This window comes from Vidua macroura, chromosome 3, assembly GCF_024509145.1.
Source record: "Vidua macroura isolate BioBank_ID:100142 chromosome 3, ASM2450914v1, whole genome shotgun sequence".
Lineage (NCBI taxonomy): Eukaryota > Metazoa > Chordata > Aves > Passeriformes > Viduidae > Vidua > Vidua macroura.
The window spans coordinates 34989112-35015522 of record NC_071573.1 but is presented as its reverse complement, the minus strand read 5'-3'; the positions used below and the strand labels follow the sequence as shown (position 1 = coordinate 35015522).

General features: G+C 48.9%; 2 protein-coding genes across 7 annotated transcripts in view; one reads left to right on the top strand and one right to left on the bottom strand.

Moving 5' to 3' along the window:
* The first annotated feature begins 30 nt into the window (after positions 1-30).
* Positions 31-11498, top strand: LAMP5 (lysosomal associated membrane protein family member 5). 2 transcript variants are annotated; one of them, XM_053974578.1, is made up of 6 exons: positions 31-1624; positions 1900-2072; positions 2263-2394; positions 2474-2579; positions 3996-4184; positions 6468-6639. In XM_053974578.1, exons 1-6 carry the CDS (start codon positions 1585-1587, stop codon positions 6494-6496), a joined length of 669 nt encoding a protein of 222 aa, XP_053830553.1. In that variant the 5' UTR covers positions 31-1584; the 3' UTR covers positions 6497-6639. The 2 variants fall into 2 exon arrangements, with proteins under 2 accessions (XP_053830553.1, XP_053830552.1); XM_053974577.1 differs by lacking the exon at positions 6468-6639 and adding an exon at positions 10352-11498 and having other exon boundaries at positions 41-1624.
* A 2949-nt stretch (positions 11499-14447) lies between these two features.
* PAK5 (p21 (RAC1) activated kinase 5) overlaps positions 14448-26411 on the bottom strand; it is a 163005-nt gene continuing 151041 nt past the window's right edge. For all 5 annotated transcript variants that reach the window (XM_053974785.1, XM_053974787.1, XM_053974786.1 and 2 more), the window contains 6 exons: positions 26326-26411; positions 23795-23928; positions 21974-22100; positions 19327-19452; positions 17168-17302; positions 14448-16571 (listed from right to left, as the gene is read on the bottom strand). The exon at positions 26326-26411 is cut by the window's right edge and continues 406 nt beyond it. In XM_053974785.1, coding sequence (XP_053830760.1) covers positions 16416-16571; positions 17168-17302; positions 19327-19452; positions 21974-22100; positions 23795-23928; positions 26326-26411 — 764 coding nt within the window. In that variant the 3' untranslated portion in view covers positions 14448-16415. The remainder of the gene's footprint in view (positions 16572-17167; positions 17303-19326; positions 19453-21973; positions 22101-23794; positions 23929-26325) is intronic.

The window sequence follows — 26411 nt, the reverse complement described above, 5'->3', positions numbered from 1 at the left end:
TAGTGTCAGTTTTTATTGTTTAAAAAAGCCATTTCCCAGCAAGAAAGGCCCTCTCTGCATGTGTGTGCCCTGGCAGAGAAAGGGCAGCTGCCCACAGTCAAAACTCACCTTGCAATATCTTGCTTTGCAAAACCTTGGACCGTTTCCTCCAGATGCCTTTTCCTGAACTAGAAATGTGAATTGGTAGTGAATCCAGTAATGTTATCACTCCGGATCGCTGCCGTTCCTTTAGCTTTTTACCAAAAAAAGCATCCTCAGTGTAGGGCCCTTCATTCCTGCTGCTCCTGGGATTGGTGTCGCTGTTAAGTCGTAAATATTTGGACGTGCTCCTGGTCCCGGTGCGAGAGTGGTAGCGCGTTAAAGCTCCGAAGAAAAGGTCCCGGTGAGAGGCGGGAAGAAATATTTCAACGTGGCATCACCGGAGCAAGGGAGCAGCACGGGAGTCGACCGCACTTCCTCTGCACGGAGCGGGGGCGCAGCCGGGCGCCCCGGGTTGGGGTCGCCCGCTCCTCCCGCCGCCCCGCTGCCGCCAGCCCTGGGGGGCAGCGCCGCCCCTGCTCCGGGCTGACAGCGAGCGAAGGAAGACGCTGCGTTGGCAGGGAGTTGAGGGGCCCCGGAGGCGGCAAGGCAGGGGGCGGGCAGCCCCCCGTGCTCTCTCCCCGCTTCTCAGCGCCCCCCAAAGGTGCTGTCTTGCACCTTTGACCCGGCCAGGGACAAAACCCTGAGTGCCCCGGCTCAGCCGGTACCTGTCCCACCTCCGAGCGCACCTCTTGCCTGTCCCCCCAGTAAAACGCCCCGCACGGGCGGTGTTTCTGTTTTAAAGAACCCTCTGGGGGCTCTTGGGCTTTATGTTATGGTGCGCGTTGTGGTTTGTCACATCTTAGAGCCCAGGTGCGTCGATGGCTGTTCAGAGAAGGATGTGGGTTTGCTTCCGACCTTGCCACACACAAGTAACTGCACGTTTCTTCCTAAATTAACACGCGGAGCAGCTGTTCGCCTTCACCTAAATTAGTGACGCTCCGTGAGCAGCCGGCACTGGAATAGGTATCCCCTCCTCCATCCCGCCGGCCTCTCCGGCAGGGACCGCCGGCACAACGCCGAGGCGAGGAGGTCCCGGGCCCGCTCCCAGCGCCGGCTCTGCCGGGGGAGCGGGGAGCGCTCGGGGTGAGCCCGACTCCGCTCCAGCCGCGCGTCGGGCGGCCCGAGCTCCCCGCGGGGATCCCCGGCAGCCCCTCCGCGGGTGCCTCGGCGTCTGGGGTGTGGGGGGGAATCCCTTCTTCCCTCCTCCCTGCCCGGCTGCGCGTACGCCCCGTCCCTCGGCGTGGGCGCTCTATCAGCTCCGCCGGCATCTCCCCTCCTCCTCCTCCTCCTCCTCCCCGCACACCCACACACTTTCCCCGTCCCTCCTCCCCACCACTCCGCAGCAGAGTGCTTTTGCAGCCTGTGCGGCTCCTGAGCAAGGAGGTGTGCTGCTTTTTTCCCCCCTTCTTTTTATTTTTAATTTTTTTTTTTCTTTTCTCCGGAGCGGACCTTTTGGAGGAACAGCTGCAGCAGCCGCGGCCACGCCGGGACCGAGCAGGGAGGATGGCCGGGGGGTGTCTCCCGGGGCTGCTTTTCATCTTGCGTGAGTACCTGGGTGGCGAGTCGCGACACGGAGCCCTGTCGCGACCAGGCAGCCGCTGGCACTGACGGACTCGGCGCTGTCACGGCCCCGGTCTCGCATCACTGCCACCGGCTGCCACATCATCTCCACCTGCTCTGTCGCGACAGGAAAGCCCCGTCGCGACAGAGTAGCTTGCTCCAGCGGGCTCGGAGGTGGCGGGGAGTGTGAGGGTGAGAGGCAGAGGCTGGGGGCGCCGGGCCCGGGGCTGCCGGCGCTCAGCCCCGCTGTGCCCGCAGACGCCGCGGCTCGCCTGGCCGCCGAGCAAGAAGTTGAAAACCTCTCTGGGCTCTCCCCTAACCCCGAGAAGGACATCTTCGTGGTGCGGGAAAACCGGACGACGTGTCTCATGGCCGAATTCGCCGCCAAGTTCATCGTCCCCTACGACGTGTGGGCCAGCAATTACGTGGATGTAAGTGGGGGCCGGGGGCGGCCCGGGTGGTCCGCGGTTCCAGCAGGACCGGGGATGGCAGGGGACACACACACGCATGCATCTGCCGGTACTTTGGGAAAGTCCTTTATTCCGTCCGAGGATTTTCAGCCGGAGCAGTGGGGGGCGGGACCCGGGGGTCGCCCCTCTGAGCCCCGCTCCCCTCTTGCAGCTGATCACGGAGCAAGCCGATATCCCGCTGTCGCGGGGCGCCGAGATGAAGGGCAAGTGCGGCACGAATGAGTCGGAGCTGGAGCTCTCCTGGCTGGACCAAGCGTACACCCTCAAACTCTCCTTCCTGAAGGTACGGGCTCCCCGCACGCCGGGAGCCGGGCCGGGGGCGCGGAGGCTCCGCGGGGTCTTGACTGTCCCTGTCTCGGCAGGAGGGGCACAACACGTCCCGGGGCCCGGAGGCGTCCTGGAAGCTCAGCCGGATCCAGTTCACCTACGACACCTCCGAGCGCACCTACTTCAAGGATGCCGTCAGCCGTAAGCGCCCGGGCTCGGGGCTTAAGGGAAATCCCGGCGGGCGGGCGAGCGCGGTGCCGGGCTGCGAGGGGAGCACCCCGTGGGCTGTTCGCTAAATGTAGCTTACGGGAAAAAGAAAACCCCAAATCCTCCCGACAAAGCCGGGACCAGCTGCCGGGTTTAAACCACATATTAGATTTTTTTTTTCGCTCAGCTGTTTTTTTTTTCCCCTTGTTTTTAATCACCGCGGTTGCCGGGGGAGGGAGAGCCCAGCTCTGCCTGTTTGCTGTGCTGCCCAGGCTGTCCTGTGGGACCCAGGGCTCGAGGGGGTGGGACAGGGAGACACCTGGACTGGAAAACCTTGTCTTCTTTCCTGGGGGGAGAATGTTTTTGAGGTTAATCCCCATGATGGTTGAATAGGTGGGAAAGCAGCAGTTCCCCAAGATAACTGAGATTGACATTAGTATCATACCCCTACACACCTCCGCACACAGCAGCCTCCTCTTTTCTCACTGGGTTTCCATTATTTTGGTTTTTATTTTGTTTTTATTTCATTTTGGCTCAGAAATGTGTTGTCTTGAATTGAAAAAATAATATTGTCATTTGCAAATCATTCTCCCTCAGGATTTTTCAATTCCGGTGAGTAGGGCGTTTAGAGTTGTTGCCATAAGGCATGCTGTTTTTGGGGCTGTTTTTCCACTGGTGTTTCCAGTGTTTGAGTCCCCAAAACACGGAGCTGGCCGTGCCGCATCAGCCCCTGCCCATGTGAAGCACTGATTGCCTTTTTGTGCTGCTGGAGGGGAACAAAGGGCTGCGGAAGAGCGGGAGGTGGAAGACACCCCTCATTCCACTTGGCTCAGCATTCGGCCTTCGCTTGCAAAACAAGCTTGGTGTGATGGGAAAATATTTTCTCTAATTTATACTTGGGTGAAACGGTCCCATCGTATTTTCAGGAAAGGCTTTATGGCCTGTCTCGCTTTGCGGTGTGGTCCCCAGTGGCACTGCTCCTTCCCACTTGGATTCAGAGCCCAAGTGCAGCCTCAGAAATGGTTGTTTCCCAAATGCAGGGAGTACAGCCACAGTCCCGGGCTGACCCCTGAGTGTCTGTGAACGGGAACCATTTCACCTCATGGACTCTAGGCGCTGTGACGGGAGCGGAGCTGGCGGCAGCGGAGCCAGCTCTGCGCCTGGTGGAGCAGCTTCGTGTTCTGGAGCCGTGTGCTCCCCTTGCGGGAGGCGATCCCGGTGTGGGAGCTGCCCTGGCTGTGTGGGGTGTCCCACAAAAGCCGGGTCCCACCCCGGGAGGACATTCCGGGAGCAGCGGGGCCGCTGCTGCCGCATTGCGCCCCGGCCGTGTCACGCACGCGTTCGGCTCGCTGCCTCTGCTCGTGAGGGCCCTCGGGGCCGGGGCCTGACCCGTGTGTGTCCCCTGGCCAGCCGGGAAGCACACGGCCAGCTCGCACCGCCTCTCGGCCCTGGTGACCCCTGCCGGGCGGTCCTACGAGTGCCAGGCGCAGCAGACCATCTCCCTCGTCTCCAGCGACCACCAGAAATCCGTGCAGCTCCTGCTGTCGGAAGTGCGGCTCCAGCCCTTCGACATCCCCGCGGATTTTGTCTTCAGTGAAGGTAAGGAGTGGGCAAAGGCACGTCCTGCATCCCCGAGGTGCTGATGCTGCCAAGGCCTTTGGGGATGTTGCAATGTACTGAAGGAATTTGGGTACCACCTTTTCCAGAGCAACCTTCCCCTGTCTGCAGTCTGTTACCAGTGCTCCCTGCAGTCCCTCCAACCCATCCCTTGTCTCCATGGCCCCCCAAAAGGCTTTACAAATTCAGCCTAGCTGCCAAAACACGGGCTATCTGTGTATGTATGTTGGCTTCTGTAAGGACTTGTAGTGTCAGATTGCCAGAAAGCCCCAATGCAGCATCCCTGGGGAACCCTGCAAGGCTGAGATGTCTCCTCTGCAGCACAAAAATACTTCAGCACAGCCCCAGGGGCTTCTTAGGGCTGCTGCACGCTGAGGAAGCTTGGGGCTGCAGTGGCTGGGGGTGCACGTTCCTGGCTTCAGTTTGATTAATGCCCATTGTGAGGGGGAAGGAAGCGTAGCAGGGACTTCAGTGAGGCTCCTCAAGCACCAAACACATGGGATGCCATTCTGCTTCTGGGATTCTTTAGCATCCATGGTGGAGAAAAGAAAACCTGAGTTAAAACATGCTCCTTGTGTCAAAGGGTTGCACTGGAATCTGCAGCAATGCTGCCGTGGGACAAGATTCCTGCAGTTTCAGCTTCCTTTATCCCAAGGAACCCATGGTGCTCCTCCTCCCTGGCTCCCCCTTGGTTTTCCCATCAGGTTGAATGAGGCAGTGTAGTCATACTTGGATTAGGTCAGGCCAGTCCCATTTCATACTGCTGCCTTAGCACTAAAATTAGTTAAGCATGTTATTGTAACCAGATGCAAATAAAATGTGTAATGACCAACTCTTTTAATAATGAGTTAGAAAATGGTGTTATTCAAGCCTAGGATTAAAAACATGGAGCTCTATTATTTTGCATGTGGGAAATATTTTGGAGCACAATAAAAGCCCAGAACTGACTGCAGAGCTGAGGGGTTGCACTCACAACTTGCATCCTCTCACCGATATTATACATTCATGTTGTTGCATGTGCTGGCTCTGGCAGAGCTCTGCCTGGCTGAATTACTCATGGCCAGGCCAGTGTAAGACTTGAGTAGGTTTTATCTGTGGGCAGGATGTTTTTGTATCAAGGTAGTACCACATTTTTCTTAGATTTACAGGAAGAAAAAAGTAGAACTTAATAGTTTGCTGTAATTTTTTTTGTTGGCGTAGCTTTACCTTCTCCTTTCCTCCTGTGGTTCCAGGATTCCTGCACTCAGGGTTGGGCTGGGCAGACCTTGGGGGCTAAGAACAGCATGTTTAAAATATGCAAGTCTGTGTCTCCATGATACCAAACTTGTGAATTCCTAGTGCTCCCAGTTAAAACAACCAAACTCGGGGCTCACTGCCAAAGGAATCTACCTGCTGTTTTTCTGATGTGCTCATTCCTGTCAGGCAGTAAATTTGTTTCTATTTTGTTTTCTCTTTTGTTGCTGTAGTTTGGTGGGCTTTTCTTTTTTCCAGCACACAAAGAGATGGTGTTGGTTTAGCAATCTTTAAACACATGGAGGGAATTCCTCCTCTGGAGGATGGCATGGCTTCTCTCTTTGTCAAGCTCAATGGGGTTTTCTGTAGTTGTTGCTCTCATTATTCAATTACACTCATTTTTGTTGAATTCCACTGGAAGTTAATCAGCAGAGAGCACCTGGAGGGGTGGTCAGAGGTCCTGGGAGGTGATTTATCAATCAATGGAACTCCATCCAGGGCACTGCTTTCTCCCAGCAGCACGTTCCTTCCAGCCGAGCTCGTCCTCGGCACATGCATGGCAGAACAGGATCCTTTGTGGGGTCTGAGAATCACTGCCAATCTCAAATTACAGTAATTAGCCTTCTCCTTTTTGCTTCATTAATTTCCCATTAGGTAAAATTCCTAATAATTATGAACAAGCTACAGAACATTTAAAAATATTTTGGAGTAGAGAAAGAGACCTGCTAGAGCAGAAGAATCACCAAGATGCAGGAGGGTTGGGGCCCTTTTTCCACAAAGAAATGGGGGGAAGGTTTCTTCATTACTCCTGACACTGTCCTGGTAGGGATAGGTTAAAAAGCTTGTAGGCAATGATTGGATTGTCTTTGGTTTTTTTGAATGCTTAAATTCATGTGCTAGAGTATTATTTTGGACACTGCTTCCAACCTTCACAAATCCACATTTATTTATTTATTTGCATTTTTATTTTTCAATAGAGAAGCAGCAGAATTTTTTTTTATTCAGAGTTTGCTAATCTATTTTTTTTAACAGGGAAAGTGCGTGTACATTTTTCAGCTTAGAAGATGAGTGAAATGGGAGCTGGATAAAGAGGGTGGGAGAAGATTTTAACTGACGAAAGAACCCTCAGAGAAACTGTGAGGTCTTTTTATTTTACATCTAAAAATTTGAATATAAAGCAATATGATGAAAAATACTAACACAAAGGGATACAACAGCTGATAATCAGAGACTGGGATCCTGGGGTGGCTCAGAGGGAGCTGTGATGTCCCACTTGAGGGCCACATTTTCTTAAGGGTCCTTTGCTCCAAGGTATGCAGCCACTTTTTAGAAAGCACCTGGTCCTTCTTTCATTATTTTTTTTATTTTTTATAAAGTGTTTCCTTACAAACACCTATCTCAAAATCTCAGAAACCTTGCCAGGCCGGACACAGCTGGGCTGTTTCTCCACCCCCTTGGACAATCTCTGTGCTGATGCTTGGGCTCGTGCTGGTGCCTGCAGGAGGGCGCTGTGCCTTTTGCCGGGTTTTGGGCCGCGTTTGCTCTGCAGAAGGATTCTGGAAGAGGAGAATGGGCTCTTAGGTGGTTTCACAGCCAGGTACTGGAATTGGGTGAGTGCTCACCATAGAAACCGTGGCAGTACGTGAGCCTGGGAGGAGGCACAGCACAAAGGAACGGTGAGGAATGTACCTGAACACCTCCTTTGTATACATCTGCAGTGGGTGTTGCACGGGGCAGGGACTGGGGTGACACCACCCTGGCAAAGGGGTGACCCCACTGTGTTCGGGATGCAGCAGAGCTCCCAGCATTGCCTGAACTTCCTCTTTTTTGCCAGGGACCTTCTTGCTTCCCTGGACTGAGGGTAAACCCCAGTAATTTGGGAAATGCTAAGATCCCTGTGACCTGGAGTGAAATATCGGGGAAAATTTGACAGAAAGGGCTATTTTCCTTCAGGGTCATTAATTTTGAAATCATAGTTGTTCCCACTGCAGTGGTTCTTCGTTTGTCAAGCATCAACCTACCAATACTTGAGGGGGGTTGAATGTTCAAATTTATCTGCCATGGACTTTATGCAAACTCTTCTCCCCTCCTGTTCCCCCTTTGCCTTTTCCTATGCTGCTGGAGCAGGAATGATACCTGCTGCCTGCCTGCCTCCCTACCGTGTGTGGACCTCATTGCCTTTGCTTTGAATTCCTGGGGTGAAAAACACTTCATTTGAATTCCTGGGGTGAAAAATGCTGTATAAATGTGAAAAAGTACTTTTATTTGTCTTAAAATTATGTGGATTGACATGATATTAATGTTAAAATAGAGAATTCATCCTCCTAGCAGTGAGCATCCAGAGCCTCACCGCTGCTGCAGATATGTTTGTGCTTTGTACATTGCACTTCCCAGCGCCTCTGTACTGGGTTCCCCCATTGCGATTCCCCCTGCAGTCTCCAAAGAGCCCAGGCTTTGGTGATCTGCTCCAAAAGGATAAAATGAATGTTTCTGGTGAGGAGAAGATGTGGGTAGGGCAGAGGCAGCTGCTCTGCCCAGGAAGGTGCAGTGGGTCCAGCTGGGTTTGGGGATGTGCTGCTGGAGACTGACAGCTTTGCTTGGTGCTTTTTTTTTCCCCTCCTTCCTGTTGGCTTTTTTATGATTTTTAATCCCGTTAAAATAGCGTCAGGATAAAGAACTCTTTTCCTTGGTTGCTTGCAGTAGCTGACGCCTTTTTGAGTCATGACACAGGCCCTTAAACACAGCTGTGGCTTTCTGTGGACCACCGATCCCTGGCCACATCCTCGGGTGTGTTTTGTGTCCTGCAGCCGGTTTGCTTTGGCAAAAATTGGTGGAATTCAAATGTTACAAGTGGATACTTTAGAGCTGGGTCTGTTTTCTGCACTGGTGCTTTCAGCTTTGCCTTCTCTACTGGCTAGAGCCCCCCACATCCAGCCCCTTCTCCTGGAGTGTTCCTGTTTGGGGAAAGGTACACTGAAAACCCGGGGTGTTTGAGCATGGGGAATCCTCTCAGCTGGGTTTCCAGCAGCTTTCTTTCCATCTTCTGTTGGGTTTCAGCTAAACTACTTCCAAAGCAAAAATCAGTGTCCAGCCAGAGTGATCTCCTGCTCATTGGCACCTCAGCACACCCTGCTTACAGCTATGTGGGGGTTGCACAGGAGCTCCTGGAGCTTCCCATGGGAATGGTGCTGCTTTGTACCTGTGGGGAGTGGGTCAGAGCGGTCCTGGCCCCACAGCACTGCCCTGTGAGTGGCTTTTCCTGCAGTCAGCTCAGCCTGGGCTTGTGTCCCTGTGAGCTGCTCAGGCTCTAGCATCCAAAACTGGGAACAATTCCACAGAGCACCAGAAACCAAATTTTGGGAGCTAAGTAATCATCAGGAATTCTCCCCCCATTCTCCTTACTACAAACAAACAAAACCCCTGCATTGCAGCAATTGCTGAATCGCCTGTGCCACAGTCCTGGTGATTAATCACTCCTCTGGTGAAACAGTGAGGAACTGGAACTGAAAAAGACGTTCTTTTGTGTTAGACAACATTCCACCTTTGCCTTATTTTGTTTTACCTCATTTACAGCTTGAAATGCTTCCTGATGCCATCGCTGGGAGGAGGCTGCACTCCAGGAGCAGTGAAGCTCCTGGAGGTGCCAGCACCGCTGGAGATGGGTCCCTGCTGTCACCTCTTGCCTCGGGGTCTCTTGGTTTCTCCTGCTCTTTGCCACATGCTGTTAGATTTGTGGAGCGTTTGCTCTTTGTGGTTATCACAGATCTCTGCAATCAGCTGCCCAGGGGACCCATCTGGACAGTCTTTAGCAAGGGGGAGAATTAGTGGTGCCCTTTGTATTCACTTATCTAACACACAGCCTTTCTATTTTCCCTTTTTCTTTTTTTTTTTTTTTCCTTAAAGTTGTCATTGTTTTCAGCATGTTTCTAATACGATGAAGAACATGAGCCAGAGAATTGTCCTTCCTCTATCACATGCCCTTTTTTTTTTTCTCCCCAGAACTGGCATTTTTCTTCTTTTTAGCCTGACAGCCCCATCTCAGCAGCATGGGCTCTGTCTGTCCATCAGCATGGAGAAGCAACAATCCTGTGGGGAAAAATGTGCATCATGACCCTGTCACTCCGGCCTGCAGTAGACTCCGGAAGTGTAAAGGAGCTGAGCCAGGATTACCAGTGTGCCATGTTTCCTGACCTTAGTGGCCTTTCCAAGCTCAATAGAAAAGTATTTTCCCATTGTATCACTATTTTCTAGTGGTTTATTAGGCAGAGACTCATCAGCCAGAGACAAGAACATTGGCAGGGCTCAAGTTGCTTCTGCTGCTGCTTTGGCGTATTTGGTGGACAATGTGGGGTGCTGGGGTGCTGTTTGACACAGACACAGCCCTGTGCTGTGCTAGGGCTGGTGTCATGCCCATGGGGAGCTCATGGAGAGGGGCAGCGGTGCTGGTGGACCTCTACCAACTTGCAAATAGAGGGGGAATCTCTGGGTGATGTGCAGGGTGAGTCTGGTGCAGAATTAAAGCCTTATTGATGCTGAGGCCTCTCCAGACTCTCTGCCTGAATAAACAAAGCAGCTCTTCAGCTCAGGAAACTCAGACTTCAGCTGCCCTGTTCCCAACAAGGCCATTGATGTGTGTCAGAGAGGGCTGAGCTTATAGGCATGGAAGTGTTTTTCCAGTGCGTGGGCTGGTTTGATAGATGTAGCCTCTCCCTGTGTTGTGAATGATTCCACTTTGCTCCAAAGCACTTGATTTTCTCCCCGGGGCTCTGTGGGCAGCTGAGGCCGCTCCATCCTGCGTGGAGCAGCGACCAGGGAGCTGCTGGCAGCGCAGCTCGCATCCACGTCCCTCTTTCCCCTCTTTCTGCCCCTGCAGAGTCTCAGCCACGTCCCTCTTTCCCATCTTTCTTCCCCTGCAGAACACAAGTGCCCGGTGGACCAAAGGGAGCAGCTGGAAGAAACTCTGCCCCTGATCCTGGGACTGATCCTGGGGCTGGTTATCGTGATCACCCTCGGCATCTACCACATCCACCACAAGCTGACAGCCAGCCAGGTGCAGATCCCTCGGGACAGATCTCAGTACAAACACATGGGATAGGGAGCAGGACTGAGCAACCCAAGCATTTATCAGGTAGAAAAAGCAAAAGCACTTTTTTCTGTGGGCGAGGAAAGGTTCTAGGGCGGCTAAGGATGGTATTCACGGCACCTAATCCTGAGTATTTCACGGAAACACTCAGGCTAAGGCTTGGCTTTTAACATAGACTCTGTAAGGAGACTCAGTGTCTGAGGTGTCTGTAGGTGGTTTGAATACCTTCTCTAAGCAGCTGGGCTGATCATCTGGAAACAGAAATGCTTTACATGTCAGAATTTCACACTGGGACCACAATTAACATTCTTGTTTTATTTATTTTTTCCCTTTTACCCATCTCAAGAGATTCTTGCCTCCCTCTGCATCACCTGTGGAGCATTGAGCCCTCCACGTTCCTGTCCATGCAGGAAGCAGGGCTGGGAGAAAGAGCCCTTGCACCGGGCTCATTCAGGCCTTCTAATGAAGGGACTCAAATCACATCCCCAAGTTTGCACTCATGTTAAGAAAAGCATGGCGGCAAATGCAGGTGTGCTTTGGGGGGAAAAAAAAAAAATCAAGGTCGGTAACTCCAGCTGTGGAACTGACCTCACACTTGAGACTGAATGAGGAAAGTTTGTTTTTGCTTCTTGAGCCACATCTGAAGTAAACTTAGAAAAAAAACCTAAAAAAAAAAGAAAAAAAGTATTGATATACAAATTATAAAGTGCCGTGCTACTGCAAGTCAACTGAGAAATGCTTCTGGCTGGGCATCCTGCACGTATTGTGATTGTGATTGAGATGTTACATTGCTACCTGCAACTGATAATTTTCACAACAAAACAAAAAAGAGAAAAATAAAACAGTAATGTTAAAGTTACTATGCAGATTATTCAGGTATAATCTACTGTAACAGAAAAAATATAAGGGAACCCTTGAAATCTATCCTTAAATGTAGACGATTTTTAAAATTAATTAAAACATGTACATACATAATGCTTGATTTGCCTTCTTAATTTGAAATGATGTAATGCTTTGTACTCACTCCATGGTACCAATGGAATCAGAATACAAATCCATCATCTGAATGGATGGCACCTGGAGGATTTATTTCCAGCAGTGGTTGTGCTGCAATCAGCTTGGTGGTGACACAGTGGTGGTTCAGTGTTCTGTGATCTGTTGGTTGTCCCTAATTTTCTTCTGTCTCTTGATTGTTTTTCCTGTGTGTTGTGTGGGCAGTGATGTGTTTAATTCTGGTACAGTCCAGTTCCCACTGAGCCCTTTGACTCCACGTGGCTCCGGTGTTACCTCAGCAGGAGTTAGTCCAGGCCTTGTGTCAATTTAGGGTATGGAAAACACTTCCTTGTTCTTAAACTGATTTAATTCAAACTGAGGCTTGATTGTTTTCTTTCAGCTTAAAACTCAATCAAAGAAAAGTAGTAATTTCAATATTGGAAAAAAGCAAGAGAAGAAACTTAACTTTAATGCTGTAGTCTCCTCCAAAACTTATGGTTTTTTTTGATGAAGGTGGATGCAGCATAAGCCTTTAGTCCTACTTTATTCCTGGTCTCATTTCTGTGCTGTGCTCAGCTATTTTCTCATTTGGATGCAAAAAGCAAAATTGTGGCACTAACAATGATTGTGGCTTTGCCCTTTTCCTTTAGAACTGCAGTGAAAGGGTCCTGGGTGAGCTTTAGACTGACCTAGTGCCACTGCCTACAATAAGCTGGTAATTAAAAAAGAAAAGAAAAGTTTCTTTTAGAGGCAGTTAGAAAAAGCCAGAGGTAGCAGGAGGGTGAGTAAAAGGATTAAAAGTTCATCCTTAATAGAGAGGAGCTTTGTCCTGCCTCACCCTTGTCTGCCCTTGGGCCAGGAAGGCTCTCCCAGCCAGCTCCCATCAGCCAGGCACATCTGCCACTGTGACCTCGCAAAGAATAATCCAGTACAAAAAGGCAGCTAACAGCTGAGCTGCAGATGCCATTTGTCTCCTGGATAGGCCATTCTGGCAAGGGGCTGTGGGAAAGATGGGGGAATGCACCCAACTGGTGCCATCCAGTCACTCAGAGGACATTCCCACCTGGCTGGCTTCCTCCTTTGGAAGCGGGGGAAGTTCAAGGGGCTCACATGGAGCTGCTGAGGGCAGCAGGACCTGGGGCTTGGCTGAGCTGCTGAGTGTAGATGCAGGAGAGGCAGTGGCTGGGGACACCATGCCCAGGCTGCTCTGGGAGGTGGCTGTGCCTTGTCCAGGGAAGGCTGCTGGTGGGTTTCAGTCCCTTGGTGTGGCTTCTCCTGTTGCAGCACATGAGCAAGACCTGCCTGCTGTAACAGGGAGATACTCCCAAAGATCTGTGTGAATTTAAGACGGAAAAAAAGGCTGATTATGGTGGCCTCTGTGAACTGTCTTTAACGCATCCTGCACTGACCCTGTCAGGGCACTCACAGGGACTGTCCCTGCCTGACCCTAGAGCAGTGAGGTGGTGGCAATGGCCATTGGATGGGGACAACCCCCCCCCAAAAGCTGATGCTGCTCCTGTGCCTGCTTGAAGGGCTTCTGCTGCTTTTCATGTCAGATGAGGGTTTCCCTTAGGAAGCACTTGGCAGCACCTTCAGGGGGTGAGTGTGTCTGTAAGCTGTTAGGAACACAGTTCCAGGAAAGCAATAATTAATTTCTTAATTTTTCTGAACTGACAGAAAATACTTTTTTTGTTGGACTGAAATGCTTTTGCTTTTTGGGGAAGAAAGGAAAAAGAAACAATAATTTAATCTCAGTGACAGTTTGTGTCCCAGACTGATGTCTTTGTTGAAAAAAAAAAAAAGTTATTTAAGGTTTTGGGTGAAAACCTTTTTAAATCTTTTCATTCTCCCTACCCTTTTGCTCTCCTTTACTAAAATTGATCTGAATTCTCCACTGCTTTAAGCTTTTCTGGCCTATTTATGAAAAATTATGAGAGAGATTATGTCCAGCTTCCCTCCAGCCTGTCAAACTGCAGCAGCATCTTCAGGATGGCAGCACTTTGTTGTGATTTAATTTTGTATTTAGCTTTCATTTATTGATGGCTTTTTATGGGTGAGCTGCAAATTGAAAGCTTTGCTTTACAGATCTTTATGAACACAGCAGTAGAAGGTGGATAAATACACCTTATCACCCCACTGAGCTCTATGAGGACCTGTAATAATTAGACATTTACTAAAGCAGCTGCTAATGACTTACAGGGTACTTGTGATTAGAACTTTAATTATAAATTACTGATGTATTGCTGAGGAGGGGGCTGACATAGCCAGTAAATGTCCTGGCATCTGCTACTAAAATTAGGAATATTTGGGAGTAGTTTTAGAACTGTGAGCTCAGAAATAGCCATCATTCCTTAGTGACAGGTGGGGAATCACTTAATTGGAATATCCCACCATACCTGGAACGTGGCCTCGGCTTCTGAGTGAATGGATGCTCTTCACATGCCTTATTTGTTTGTTTTTAGGTGATGGCATTACATTTTTTTCAGTGTATTTTGAAGTATTTACTGATGTCAGAAACCAAAAGTAATAGAAATCCTCATTTATAAGACTTGAAGACAGCAAATAACATTGTAGATTCATTAGCTGACTGGTGCTGCTGGGGAAACTGGGAAGAATTGCTGTCAGTAGGTGTGAGAGATCAACAGCTGGGAGCTAAAAGGGATGTGTAAGGCAAAAAAAGAAAGGGATTATTTAGGGGATAGAGAAAGGAAGGTGGAAATGCAATGACACTTAGAAATCACTTGAGGCAGCTCTATAAATCACTATTTATATATATATGTGTATGTGTTTTGTACACGTGTATCTTGTCTACATATATATGCATATATATATATATGAACACTTTTTTATCTGCTTGGTCCAGTACTGTGGAACTGAGTCAAATCTATAAAGTAGAAAAAAGGCATGGGGAAAAAATACCACACTGAAACTTAAAGTGTTTATTAATTAATTTATTTAACTTGCATGTCCATTTGTCTCACCAGTAGCTGGTGTTCACAAAAAAAACCCCTTTGAAATTGACAAAACTCTCAGTAAATTTGATGAACACTGCTTAAAGTATCTAATGATAAGAAAGTTGCAGAAAATTCTTCACTTGTACAGCCTAAAATGTGCTGAATATTGAAGAAAAAACCCCCACCAACCCCCTTTTTTATTCAAAGATGGTTAAAAAAGGTAATTTTGTAGCTAGTATTAAGTTGTGCCATTGCCTGGACTGGTGCAGCCTGGTTTCCTGAGTTGTCAAGACTACAAAAGAGAGCCCTGGGAGGCTGGGGGTGCTCCCTGCTGGGTGGGCTCTGGGAGCCAAACACCTTTTCTTCAGTGTCTTCAAATGTGCAAACAGGAGTAGGGAGAGAGAGCACTGGGGATAAGACACTGATGTAAGAACAGCTATTCCATGTTCCAGATCATCCTTATCTCCTTTTTTCTTTTTTTTTTTTTAATTGCTTCTCTCCCTCCAAATATTCTTTAACGGCAGAACTAAAGGAGCTTCTTTACTATTGGCAACTCTTTTCTCCTAGAGGAAGATCTTTAAACAAGCTCCTGCCAGGTTTAGATGTTTGGTTATAATTTACTACAATAAATAACAATTTATTAACGATGAAATTTCATAATAAGAAAGAAACTGTGTTTTCACAAAGTTGGCTTTGTGGTTCTTAAAAGATACCATAAAATGAGGTCAGTAAGAAAGAAAAACAAACTTGAAAAACATGGCTTTTGTATTATACATAATTAAAACCAACTAATAGTTAATAAATAAAATTAGTTTCTCATTGAAATAATTATGAAGCACTTCTAAAAATTTTAAAGGCAAATCTATTTAGATTTACAGTTAACATGCAAAGTCATCCAACAAATAACACAAAATTGTACCGCAGTAGTCAACTGTTGCATCAACATTCAGAAAGGTCTGGACAGCAGCACGACTTCTCTATGGCAGCACATCCCAACCCATCCCATCCCCTCCCATGGCTCTGCCTGAGCTCCGGGGCCTCCTCCGGGGTGGGGGGAGGAGCTCCTGCTCTCCCTCTCCACTACCAGAGTGTGACAGAAATCATGGAGGCCGCTGTGGTGTCAGAACTGGCCTTGTGGTGGCATGAACAAAGAGGGATCAGCCCAGGCTGAGAGGCCCCCTGGGCCAAGGCTGGGCAGGGGTGTTGGCTCCCAGCTAGAGGGGAAAGGGGAGACCCTGACCACAGCTGGGCTGGGGCTGCCACTGTCACTGAGTGCCCCAAGCCGAGCGCTCCTGCCACCATCAGCTATCCTTGGCTCTTCCAGCTGCTGTGAGGGTGGGATGAGCCCCCTCCTCACCCCATGGGAACTGTGAAAACCTTACAACTTCCTAAAGGTGGCTGTGGTTTCTTTTTTTTTTTCTTTTTTTTTTTTTTCCTGTTTTCAAAAGGGTTAAAAAAGTAGGAAACTTCTTCTCAAATTCTCGCTAAGTTACACTTATTACTTAACTAACACAACAGTTACAGGACAAAGTACTGCAAGTTATCAAAACGCACTGTACAGAAAATTACAAACTTCTTGCAAAATACATTGCGCTGCTCTGACCGAGATAAAAAGTGCTTTGTTTTGTCAGAAAAGTGTTCTTCTGAAATAGAAGTGCCACAGCCTAAGGTGGAGTTCAGCTGTTTCGCTCTGGCTGTGTTACCTCTCCCAGGCTGGCGCTCGGTGCCCCCTGCCTGGCTGGCCCAGCAGCCGTGGTGCTGGCAGCGCAGAGCTGGGACTGCTCCTGTCCGTGGCACGGCGGGAGCAGGGAGCACCGCCAGGCCTTTGGGGTTCTCTGTACACGCGGTGTTTCCACAGGGCTGCTTTCCTCCTCAAGGCTTTCCTCCTCCCTGCCTGCGGATCCCATGTGTTGTGAGCCAGGCTCTGCACTGACTCCTTCCCAAAAAGCTTCAGCGGTGCCTGTGCTGCCTCATGAGGGGCACGATGCAGGAGGGGGGCCCAGCCAGCTTGAGGAAGGGGTGTCTCAGCAGCTCCTGTGCCGTGGCTCTCTGTGAGGGCTCCCGCACCAGCATCGAGTCCAGGAAGCCCCGGAGGACCGAGGAGACCTGAAACACCACACTGCCATTAGGGGTGGGAAAAACACACCCTTCCAGCTGTGCTGGCTCTGTGCATGCTGTTTTCTTGGGAAGAAAAGGGACACTCTAATCTTCCCTACTGCAACAGCTATGCTGAGCAGAAGGGCTGTGGGTCTCTGCTGATGTTTGGAGTATTTGGGTATCACTGGGGTGCAGAACAGCATTAAGGCAGGCTGAGGGCCCAGGTCTGCTGGAAACACACCCTAAACTGAGAGGTGCCCAAAAGCTTTAGCACCTCACAGGGATGTACCAACCCACCCACAGTAGGGCTGAAGAGCTGGGCTGCTCTGGTCCTCGGGCAGGGTGGGAAGCACGGGGAGCGTGAGGCTGTGCCCAGCTCCCTTTCCCATCGCTGGCCGCAAAAGCAGTGCCAGGGTCAGGCACAAACAAGGCCATGACCAATGGCTTTGGCCTCACTTCCTCCCCATGGGAGTCTGTGTGGGACCCACTGCTCAAGGTGGCCGCTTAGAGATGGATGTTAAGGTTTGGGCAGGCAAGGTTTGGGTGGGCCTCCAGCATCACTGTCCATGGGCCTGTGCCAAGCCTCAGTGCCAGGGAAGGCTGACCTTGTGCACGTCCTTCACGCGGGGCGGCAGGTTGTCCCGGATGCGGCGCATGGCTTGCAACGGCGGCTCATTGAAGTAGGGGGGCTCCCCATCGATCATCTCGATCACCATGATGCCCAGGGACCAGATGTCCACCTGGAACACACACAGGGCTCACGGGCACTGCTGCCAGAGAGTGGGGCCAGCAGGCTCTGCACTGGGGACTGTGCAGAGCCCAGCACTGGCTCCTGCTGCTGCCTGCTGAGCCAGCAGTCTGGACAGCCTGCACCATCCAGCTTTCTTTTTCACCCAGCCAACCATGACTTTCCTTCTGAGCAGTGAGTGCCTTGACAAAACACACTAGCAGGGGCTTACAAACCAGGGTCTGTAGCTGGCTGCCCACTGGAAGCTCCACACCTTGGAAAGGCTGTGTCCTGCTGCCCTGCATTCCAGCTGCACTGATTTGCACCCACTGAAGACCACCCCCAGGCTGGCTCTGCAGCTGCTGGAGAGCAGATTTCAGCTGCTGTGAAATCACTTACTCTATTCCTCTGAAGCTTAAAGACTAAGGGAACTCTGTTCAAGACCCCAGGGCAAATGCAAGCACTCACTACGCCCAGGCTTGTTTACAGCCAGCACAGGTAGCACATTATGTAAGACCTTTGGAAAGTGATTCAGCCCCAGCTCAAACAAAAAAAAAAAAAATTTTTTTTCTTAGTCCTGGCCTGCTGCAGAGCTGCTCCAGAATCCCAGTCCTCTGATGACTGTAATTCCTGTCATTTGCCAACCCAAATACAGCCAGGGCCAATTCATTCTGTTTTTGCTCTTTTGCCAACACTATCCTTTAGCTTAAATCCAATTTTTTCCCTTTCCCTTCTGGTGGGGAAACTTAATGCAGCCCTAAGTTCAGCCACTTTATAATCCCCCTAAGCTATTAATGGGCTAATAATAGTTGATGCTATTATCTCTGGAATGTCTTCTACAACAGCACAGATCCTGGGTGGAGAGCAGTGCCTGCAGGGTGCTCTTACTGTGCCATGCCAGAGCAGTGTGAGGATGGAGCAGCTCCTGCTCAGCTCATCTGCCCTTCCCTGTGTAAATCTGTGTTTCTAGAGGTCTATATTTTATATAGGTGTGTATAACTGTTACACACATGAAGCTGTGTGTAAACACACCATGTCCTGGCTCTGTTTGCTGGCCGGGTTGAGCTCTGCAGCTGCTCCTCTCAGGCAGCAGCTCTGTCCCCAGGCAGAGGAGCAGAGGCTGCAGTGTCCCCGCAGGGGAGGTGTGAGTCACTGTCACGGCGGAGCTGGGCACAGGGGATTGCTCTTCCCAGGCTGCCAGGGCAGGAGTGCTGCGACTCACAGCTACCTAATGGATGGGCTATGGCATTGCAGAGCTGCAGGGTCCCCCCTTCTTGCTGGGCTCCTCTGAAGGGTTCCAGTAAAAATGTGTGCATTGCCTCTCCCAGAACATCTGGCAGTGCTTAGAAGAGCTCCCACAGAGGTGTTTTTCTCACCCCTGTCTCCCAGCTGATGACTCCCAGCAATGACTGCAAGGCGTGAGCCCGTGTGGAGACCAGTCCTACCACAGAGGGTGGCAGTACAGCCCACCCAGCTGGCCCCGGGTTGGGACCGACCCTACAGCAGCCGTGCTTCCCTGCCACTCCTCCGGAGGAGGGGAATGGCAGGATGAAAGCAGAGTGGCCCTGTGCACACACTGATGGTACCGGGCTGGGCGGGAGGGGAGTGTGAGGTGGCTGCTGCTTTGGCACAGGCAGGTGTGCACACCTGTGACTGCAGCTCCAGCCTGCAGGCTTGGTATTAAATAGCAGCAAAGGGCATTTCACAGTGTGCAAATGAGGCCAGGTTCCTTTACTACAGCAACCCAAGCCGAAATATGTAAAAGCACTGCACTGCTGAGAGTGCTAAATGGAGTTGTTATTTAATAACTTCATCCTGGGGAAACACTTTCAAACCAGCCACGATCCAGCACTCTGGGGCAAACGTAATCACAGCTATTTAGCATAGCTGTGCAAATGCTTCTGAACTGCACAGCTCTGACACAGCTCCACGGGCTGGGATATCCCCTCCAGTAGTGCCTTCTGTGCTCACCTGGCTGCTGTAGGGACTTGGGATATCTCCTCCTGGGGTATCCCCTCTGAGTGCCCCTGTGCTCACCTCAGTGCCGTAGGGCAGGCGGGATATCACCTCCGGTGCCATCCAATAGGGTGTCCCAACCAGGGACTTCCTCCTGGGGACCTCCTTTGACACTTGGGCACAGAACCCAAAGTCAGACAATTTTATCTGTGAAAAGAAGAAGTCCCTCTTGAGTAACAGGACAAACTCCTCCAAGCCACACCTCCAGCTGCAGCGGTTGGGACAGGGATTGAGCTGCAGCAATTTCCTGAGAGAGGACAGCAGCCCAGCTCTGGAGGAGTGTCTGGGGACGGGAGCACAGCCTGGAGAACACACAGCTCATTAAAATGAAAGGGAGATGTAGGAGAGTGGCAGTGGTGCTCATTCACGATATCATCTGTCACAGCCCATTGCCTCTCCACCAGCAAAGGGTGTGGAGGTGATGGATGGCTTATAACACCTAAAAATAAAAGGAAAACAAAATATTCCAAACAGAACCCCCATGCTTGTAGTTATACATGTGATATCCAGTAATACATATTCCAAGTGACACCCACCCCTCCTGTGGTTTGTACCAGTTTGTACAATCTCTGAGATTGCCAGAAAATGTGGGAAACAAGTGACATTCACCCCATTCCTTTTTATCACCCAGAGAAAATAAGACACCTTCCAATGGTTTGCCAAGCCCAGGACCTCACACTGTGGACTATCTTTAGGTGCTGCCATCTTTATGCAGCAGAAGAGCAAAGCTGGAGAAGGCAGGGAAGGGTACAGGACTCCTTGCCAAAGAGTTAACCTGTTCCCTTTGCTTGGCAACTCGGGAATCAGTACTGTCCTTGAGTAGCTGTGGCAGTGACCTGAAATAGAAATAATGGGATACACAAGCACTCCGGAGAGCAGCTCTTGCTGCATCATGTGCCTGGCTCACACTTTTATGACTGTTTTTTTAACAACAAAAATTATGGAAAATTATCACCTTCCCCTCTCTGTCACTGTACAATGTCAAGGTGAAAATTCCACAACAAGCTGGTCTGAGGGTTGGTGGCATCACCCCCTTCCAGAAATGGCTCATTCCTTAAGGCTAATTTTTTTTTTTTTTTTTTAACCCTCACAGTACTTGGAGGCCTGGAAGCTCTCCAGGGGATTTTCCTGGACATTTTCCCAACCTCCATCACTGCACAGTCCAGAGGTGACCTATGCCCAAGGTTGACAGGCTGTGTGTCCCATCAAGTACTCCATGTCTGGGGATAGAAAGTGAGGCCAAACAGCCCCAGGACAACTGGAGTGGGAAGCTGCATAAATCCCTGTATTGTGTAGACTTACTGTCAGCACTCACTTGTTTTCTTTTGGATTCAGCACAGACACTACTTTTTTTAAAAGTTATGGATATTATTTCTAACAGAATTATGAAATGATTGTTAGTATTTCTAAAACAAAGCCAATAATAGCCAAGTTCTCCACGCTAAATGTATTTTTCAGCTTACAGGATGAAGAATGGAAGAAATAATGCATATTTTGGAAGCAGAGCCCAATCTTCTTTTGTAGGAGCACAAGAGGTTTTGCATATCTATTGCTCATTGGAGTACATAAAAGACGACGATTTTCTAAAAAAAGATAATTGCACAACACAGCCATGAAGAAATCTGCAATGCAGATAATAAGGACTGGAGTAATGAGTATAATGAGGCACTGTATGCAGATCCTGAGCACAGATCAGATGTTATTTCAGCAACATGAAGTGAAATCACAACTGAAAAACTCCTACACATGTGGGATTTTCTTTCCTGACAGGATTAAGAGGAGCAGCCCGTGGCTGCTGCAGGAAGAAAATCCCTCTCCCTTGGTGAACTGGGCATCAAATTAGACAGGCGAGCCTTTGGCTATGGAGTCAGACCAGGCCTGGAAAGCCAAGAGCTTTACCTTTGGAAGGGGAAGGTCTGGATCTGGTTCCAAACCAAAGCTCTTGGGCTCAGTCCAACCCTCCAGATCTTGCCTTAGACAGGTGTGTAAGGCCAGTGGAGCAACCCTCAATTTTTTTGTGTGCAAACCACGTTCTGTTTACCGAGCAAGTCATGTGCAGCATTCTGTCCCCTTCTCCCCCTGCTCATTAACAATACAAAGACGCAGCAAGTAACATACATCGAAGTGTGAGATAGGTTTTATCAAGCACCTTGGAAGTGTGAAAGCAACTCTTACCATCTGGGGAGGGTTTCAGCAGTAATGCAGCTTATTTCCTATTTGGATAAATTCATGCTGGGCCTTCCCAGCTAGCTTTGAGAAGCAGAGTACATGTACAGAAACTGCTAAGTAAGTGGTAACTAAGTGCAGTAAAAAGGAAGTGCTTTTTGAAAGGCATCAGAGTAGGAGTGGTGCAGCCCAAACAGAGGTCTCCAATCACCAGATCATCACTCTTACTGCCTAGTTTCCTCTGCTTTAGTTTCCTGTGAAGCTCCAATCACTCCTCAAGTACTCTGCCTGCAGCACAGATGCCAATCACCAGTGAGGCCAGGCCTGTGTTTCTTTGATTCAGCTCTCCCACAAGTTATTCACACCCTCTAACAAGTTACTTGCGTGTCACAGCCCACTGTTGCCCATGCCTGGGCTGTTTGTGGCTCACACCCACTGTTGCCCATGCCCGGGTCACTCCTGGCAGGCAGTGCTGTGCTGTGCTGGCAGCCTGGTTGCTCACCCTGCCGTCACTGGTGAGCAGGATGGAGTCGCTCTTGATGTCGCGGTGGATGACGCCCTGGTGGTGCAGGTAGGACAGGGCCCTCAGCACGGACACGCACACCGTGGCGATCTGCTCCTCGTTCATCCTGCAACGGCACAGGGACACAGCTCAGGGTGGGGAGGGGGGAAAGGCACCAGCTCCCATTCACACCCGTGTGCAGGAGACCTGTCAGGCAGTGCCTCTGGGGGCCAATCTCTGCTCCTGTTTCTGGCAAAAAAGGGGAGATGACGTGTGGGGATCAGCCCTGCAGCGAGCTCTGGATTAGTCTCCCTGCCGAGTGTGCCATGTGCTGGAGCCTGTTTTCCTCTGGGAAATCACAGAAATGCCTTATTTACAGTAAGCTCTCTGCTTGCCAAGCAGTCATCACTACTGGGATGGAAACAGGTGTGGAATAAATATGAGGAAAAACACCCTTAATTGTGTAGGCAAAACATGAGGCCCTGGGTTGTAGCTCTTTGTGAGCACTTTTATGCTTTGTATAAAAATATTCTGGGTGTTTCAGCAGAAAAATAAACAAGAGTCCTCATTTCTGTGCACAGTTGAAAAAACCCATTCTGGGGTCATTCTCTCAGCTACAGTGCAATGCCTGGAATGGGCTGTGCACCCCGATGCCACTGTCCCATCACTGATGTCCCCAGCATCTCTTTTACACGAGCAGAAGCACACCCGTGAAGATTTCTGCTTTAATTTGTGTGCCATTTGCAGTATTTTAGCAGAATCTTTGAGGGAAGGTCATGCAATGTAAAAAAAAAAAAAAAAAAAATTAAGAAAATACTATTTTGAGTTAAAAAATAGATGACAGCTCTTAAGAAGTGGTATCCTGGGAACATCTGTTTGCTGTCAAACTTCTGTCAGAAACATCTAAGATAGAGCTTTTAATGGTTTGGCAAATACTTGCAATACTGTGATTTATTTCAGCACATAAGCTACAGTAACACTCAAAAATAAAACACCTGTGTTATAACTCTTGATAGGATCTAAGAGCACCATTTAACTAGGAAAGAACAAAATTTTTAAATTTATAATTCCTTGCTTTTGTTCTTGCTCCCCTAAATATTCCCCCACTGGTTTCATGTGGAAATTTTAATTTTCTTTCATTCAAGAAGAAAAAATTAAATAAAGAATCCCTCTTCCCTATCTCATTTTATCCAGCTTATCAGAAGGAGATGAGCAAAGAGCAGATGTAAAGAGGGCTGTAAAACCTAATGTCTCCCCTCAGAAGAGGCAGAGAAGTTCCATACACTGCATCTCTTGTGCTGGCTAATTTCCTACTTTAAAGGTGTGATATTAACTGAAATATGTGCACCACCATAAGCACAAATATTCTGATATAAAAATACTTTTCCCCTTATGTTTGGAGCTTGGTTTGCAGATAACCTCTGTGAGGAGAAATCACCCTTAGAGCAGACGTGGTTATGACAGCAAACCCAACAACACAGATCACCAAACAGGGAAAAGAAATTTTTTTTTTTTTTGCCACTGTAGGAAGTAATGGCTAAGAGTTGTGCTGGTGCTAAACTACCTTCCAAAGTGTTAGCAAATCCCCATCTACCAGCAGGCCCTCTCAGGTGTTTCGTTTCCTTTGGTTCAGCAAATGCTGGTGTTCACAGGAATTAATCTGCAACTCTGGCTTATGATGACGGTACAGCAAGCATGGTACAAACAGGTTTAATTACATGCACATATAAAATGTGTGGATCTCTACTTTATATGTGTTTATATGTGTATTTTATGCAGTTTCCTGTTTTTCTCTCTGTGTGTTGCACACCCCCAGCCCACCTGGTGTGAGTGACGATGTCTGTCAGAGCGCCGCCCTCCAGGAACTCCATCACGACCCAGAGCTCGTCCCCAACCAGGTAACTGTTGTACATGTCCACCACGTTCTCGTGGTGGTAATCCCTCATGATCACAACCTGCAGAGGCACAAAGGCACAAAGCTGGCAATGCTGCAAGCTTTAGCTGACACTTGTTTTGACCTTCTTTGTCACTGGTGCTGAGGAAAGGTTCTGCGATGAATCACATCCTCCCTAATCCTTATGCCAGTGCATAAACAAGATCAATATATTTACATAAAAATATCAGTCATTGTAAATGCATCAGGAGGAAGAAAGACTCTCTAGTTGATAAAGTATAAACAGTAGATAATTGTTTTATTTCAGCCTGCAGGAACATACCTGTTTATTTAATTGGTTTTTTATTGCCAATTGCTTTCAGTACAACATTTTTTTTTTTTTTGACCTGATCAATCACTCAACACATCAAAGTCATTTTTGTCATGCAGTAAATGGTACTTTCCACAGATTTTCAAAAGAATGCTGGAGTAAGCCTCCAGAAAACTCACTCAAAGAGACTTTTAAAAGGCTTACTGCTTTATGTGTACTCTGAGTTAGACACATGGGAGAAATACCAACAAGAAATTCTCAAGAGATCAAACAACAAAAAACTTCACTGGCAACTTAAGAAAAATCAGAGAACTTTGGTAAAATGTTTTGTGCAACATCGAATCCATGTAAAACACTTCCCAAAGCCATTAACTTGGCCCATTCAACTTGGCAAACTGTAAGCTTTTAATTTGATTTTAAGTTCAATTTTAAGTTACTCCAAAATTCTGAGAAGAGGGAATTAGAAGAAGGAGAAAGATAGAAAATACACAGAAAGGGACACAAACAACCACCAAGCCCTGCGTTCCAACACAGCTCAGAAAGTCCAAGAAAAGGTAGGGTCAAGATGTGCTTGCCTCGTGTTTGGCTTAAATACCCCTTGGCCTTCCTGGGCCCTTCCCCTGGGTGGGACTTGCAGCCATTTGGCCACTCTGGGTCAGGGGCAGCTGTGGAGCATTGTCCCCAGAGTGCCAGGGACTGGTACCATGCCAGGTAAAAGGTACCAGGCTGGGATACTAGCTCTAGGGGCATGTGGAGCAGGGCATTGCCTTGCCAGGGCAAGGCCAGACCTGCCCCTGCCCCCACACAAATGCACTTCAAAATGTCTGGAGACATCAGTCTTTCACTGCTGGTGCTACAGGGAGTGACAGAAATCCCACACCTAAAAGGGACTGCACAGAACTGGCACCATGGTAAGGGCAGCCCAGCCAAGACAGTGTCCAAGAACACAGGGTACTGAGGGGTGTCAGAATGGCAAGCACGAGAGAGAACAGCCAGGCGAGGCTTCATCACAGACAGAGGGATTCCATCACTGCTATAAGAGATTTTCAGATGACACAAGTGACTGGAGTGTGTCAGGGAAGCAGCTTGGTCCTGCACAGCATGTAGGACCTGCTTCAAGATGTTACTGTTCAAGAGATGCTCAGTTAAGAGCCACCACAGCCTCCAGCGGAGGCAAAGCCAAGCCCAAATAACCAGCACAGTCATGCACTGTGTAAAGAACAGGGTGAAGTTTGTTATTTAATACTGTAATTAAAAAAGTGATGTTTTCAAAGGTTTTAAAGAAACCAATCTGTCATGTGCTGAGGGGAGACACACTTGTAGTGTATAGGAAACAAAAGATAGAATTAAAAGGTTCATTCTCACAGGAGGTTTCCTTGGGATCCTGTAGTGTTTTTGGTATTGATCAGGATATTTATAAGTCATCTCAAAAAGGGAGCAGTGAACACACCCCATCAGATGCTTTAAGGGAGTAAGAAGTTAAAAAAAGGAGAAACTCTTCAAGTTGCAGAAGGTACTCTCAAGCCCCAAACAAACTGGGTGAAAAAATGGCAAATGAAAACCAGTGTTCTGAAATTTAAAGTAATGTACACAGGTAAAACAGTCTCCCATAAGCAGCTGTGGGCTCTGCAACCACTCAGGAAAGGAAATGTGGGAATTAACACAGATAGTTCCATGGAAAAGGGACTCACAGCTCTTAGCTTAGTAACCATCAAGAAAGCACAGGGAGTGTTGATGGTTAGGAGAGGAAGGAGGGAGGAAACAAAAAGCACATGTATGCCAGAAATACAGCGCACACGCTCTGGAATAGTCTGGTTAGTTTGGATCCTCCTTCTTGGAAGGATCAACATGCCAGGAGACAGTCAGAAAAAGGCAGCAGGGCTATGTCTGAGCACCTGATACACTGCATCGACCAACTGATACATTTCTTAGCTCTTTCCTGGGACAGTAGCATAGGTTTCAAGCCTGGAGAAGTAGCTCACTTGAAACTGGAATGGCTATACAATATTTATACAAGCACAGATGTGTGTGGGACTCCTCACCTCGTTTAGAAGGATATGAATTTGGCTCTTGATGGTGGCATTTGGCCCATGTCTCCTGTTGAACCTGCTGCCTAAAAGCCCCGAGGCACCACCCAAACCCCCGTACCTCGTTGAAGAGCAGCTCCCTTCTCTGCTGTTTCCTGAGGTCCATCTTCTTCACAGCGACTTGCTTCCCCGAGTGCTTCTCGGTGG

Excerpts from the sequence above, each read along its gene's own strand:
- LAMP5 (XM_053974577.1), top strand. The coding sequence starts at position 1,585 with ATGGCCGGGGGGTGTCTCCCGGGGCTGCTTTTCATCTTGC. Across the intron at positions 2,073-2,262 it reads GGGCCAGCAATTACGTGGAT|CTGATCACGGAGCAAGCCGA; the intron begins GTAAGTGGGGGC and ends CCCCTCTTGCAG. Across the intron at positions 4,185-10,351 it reads GGATTTTGTCTTCAGTGAAG|AACACAAGTGCCCGGTGGAC; the intron begins GTAAGGAGTGGG and ends CTTCCCCTGCAG.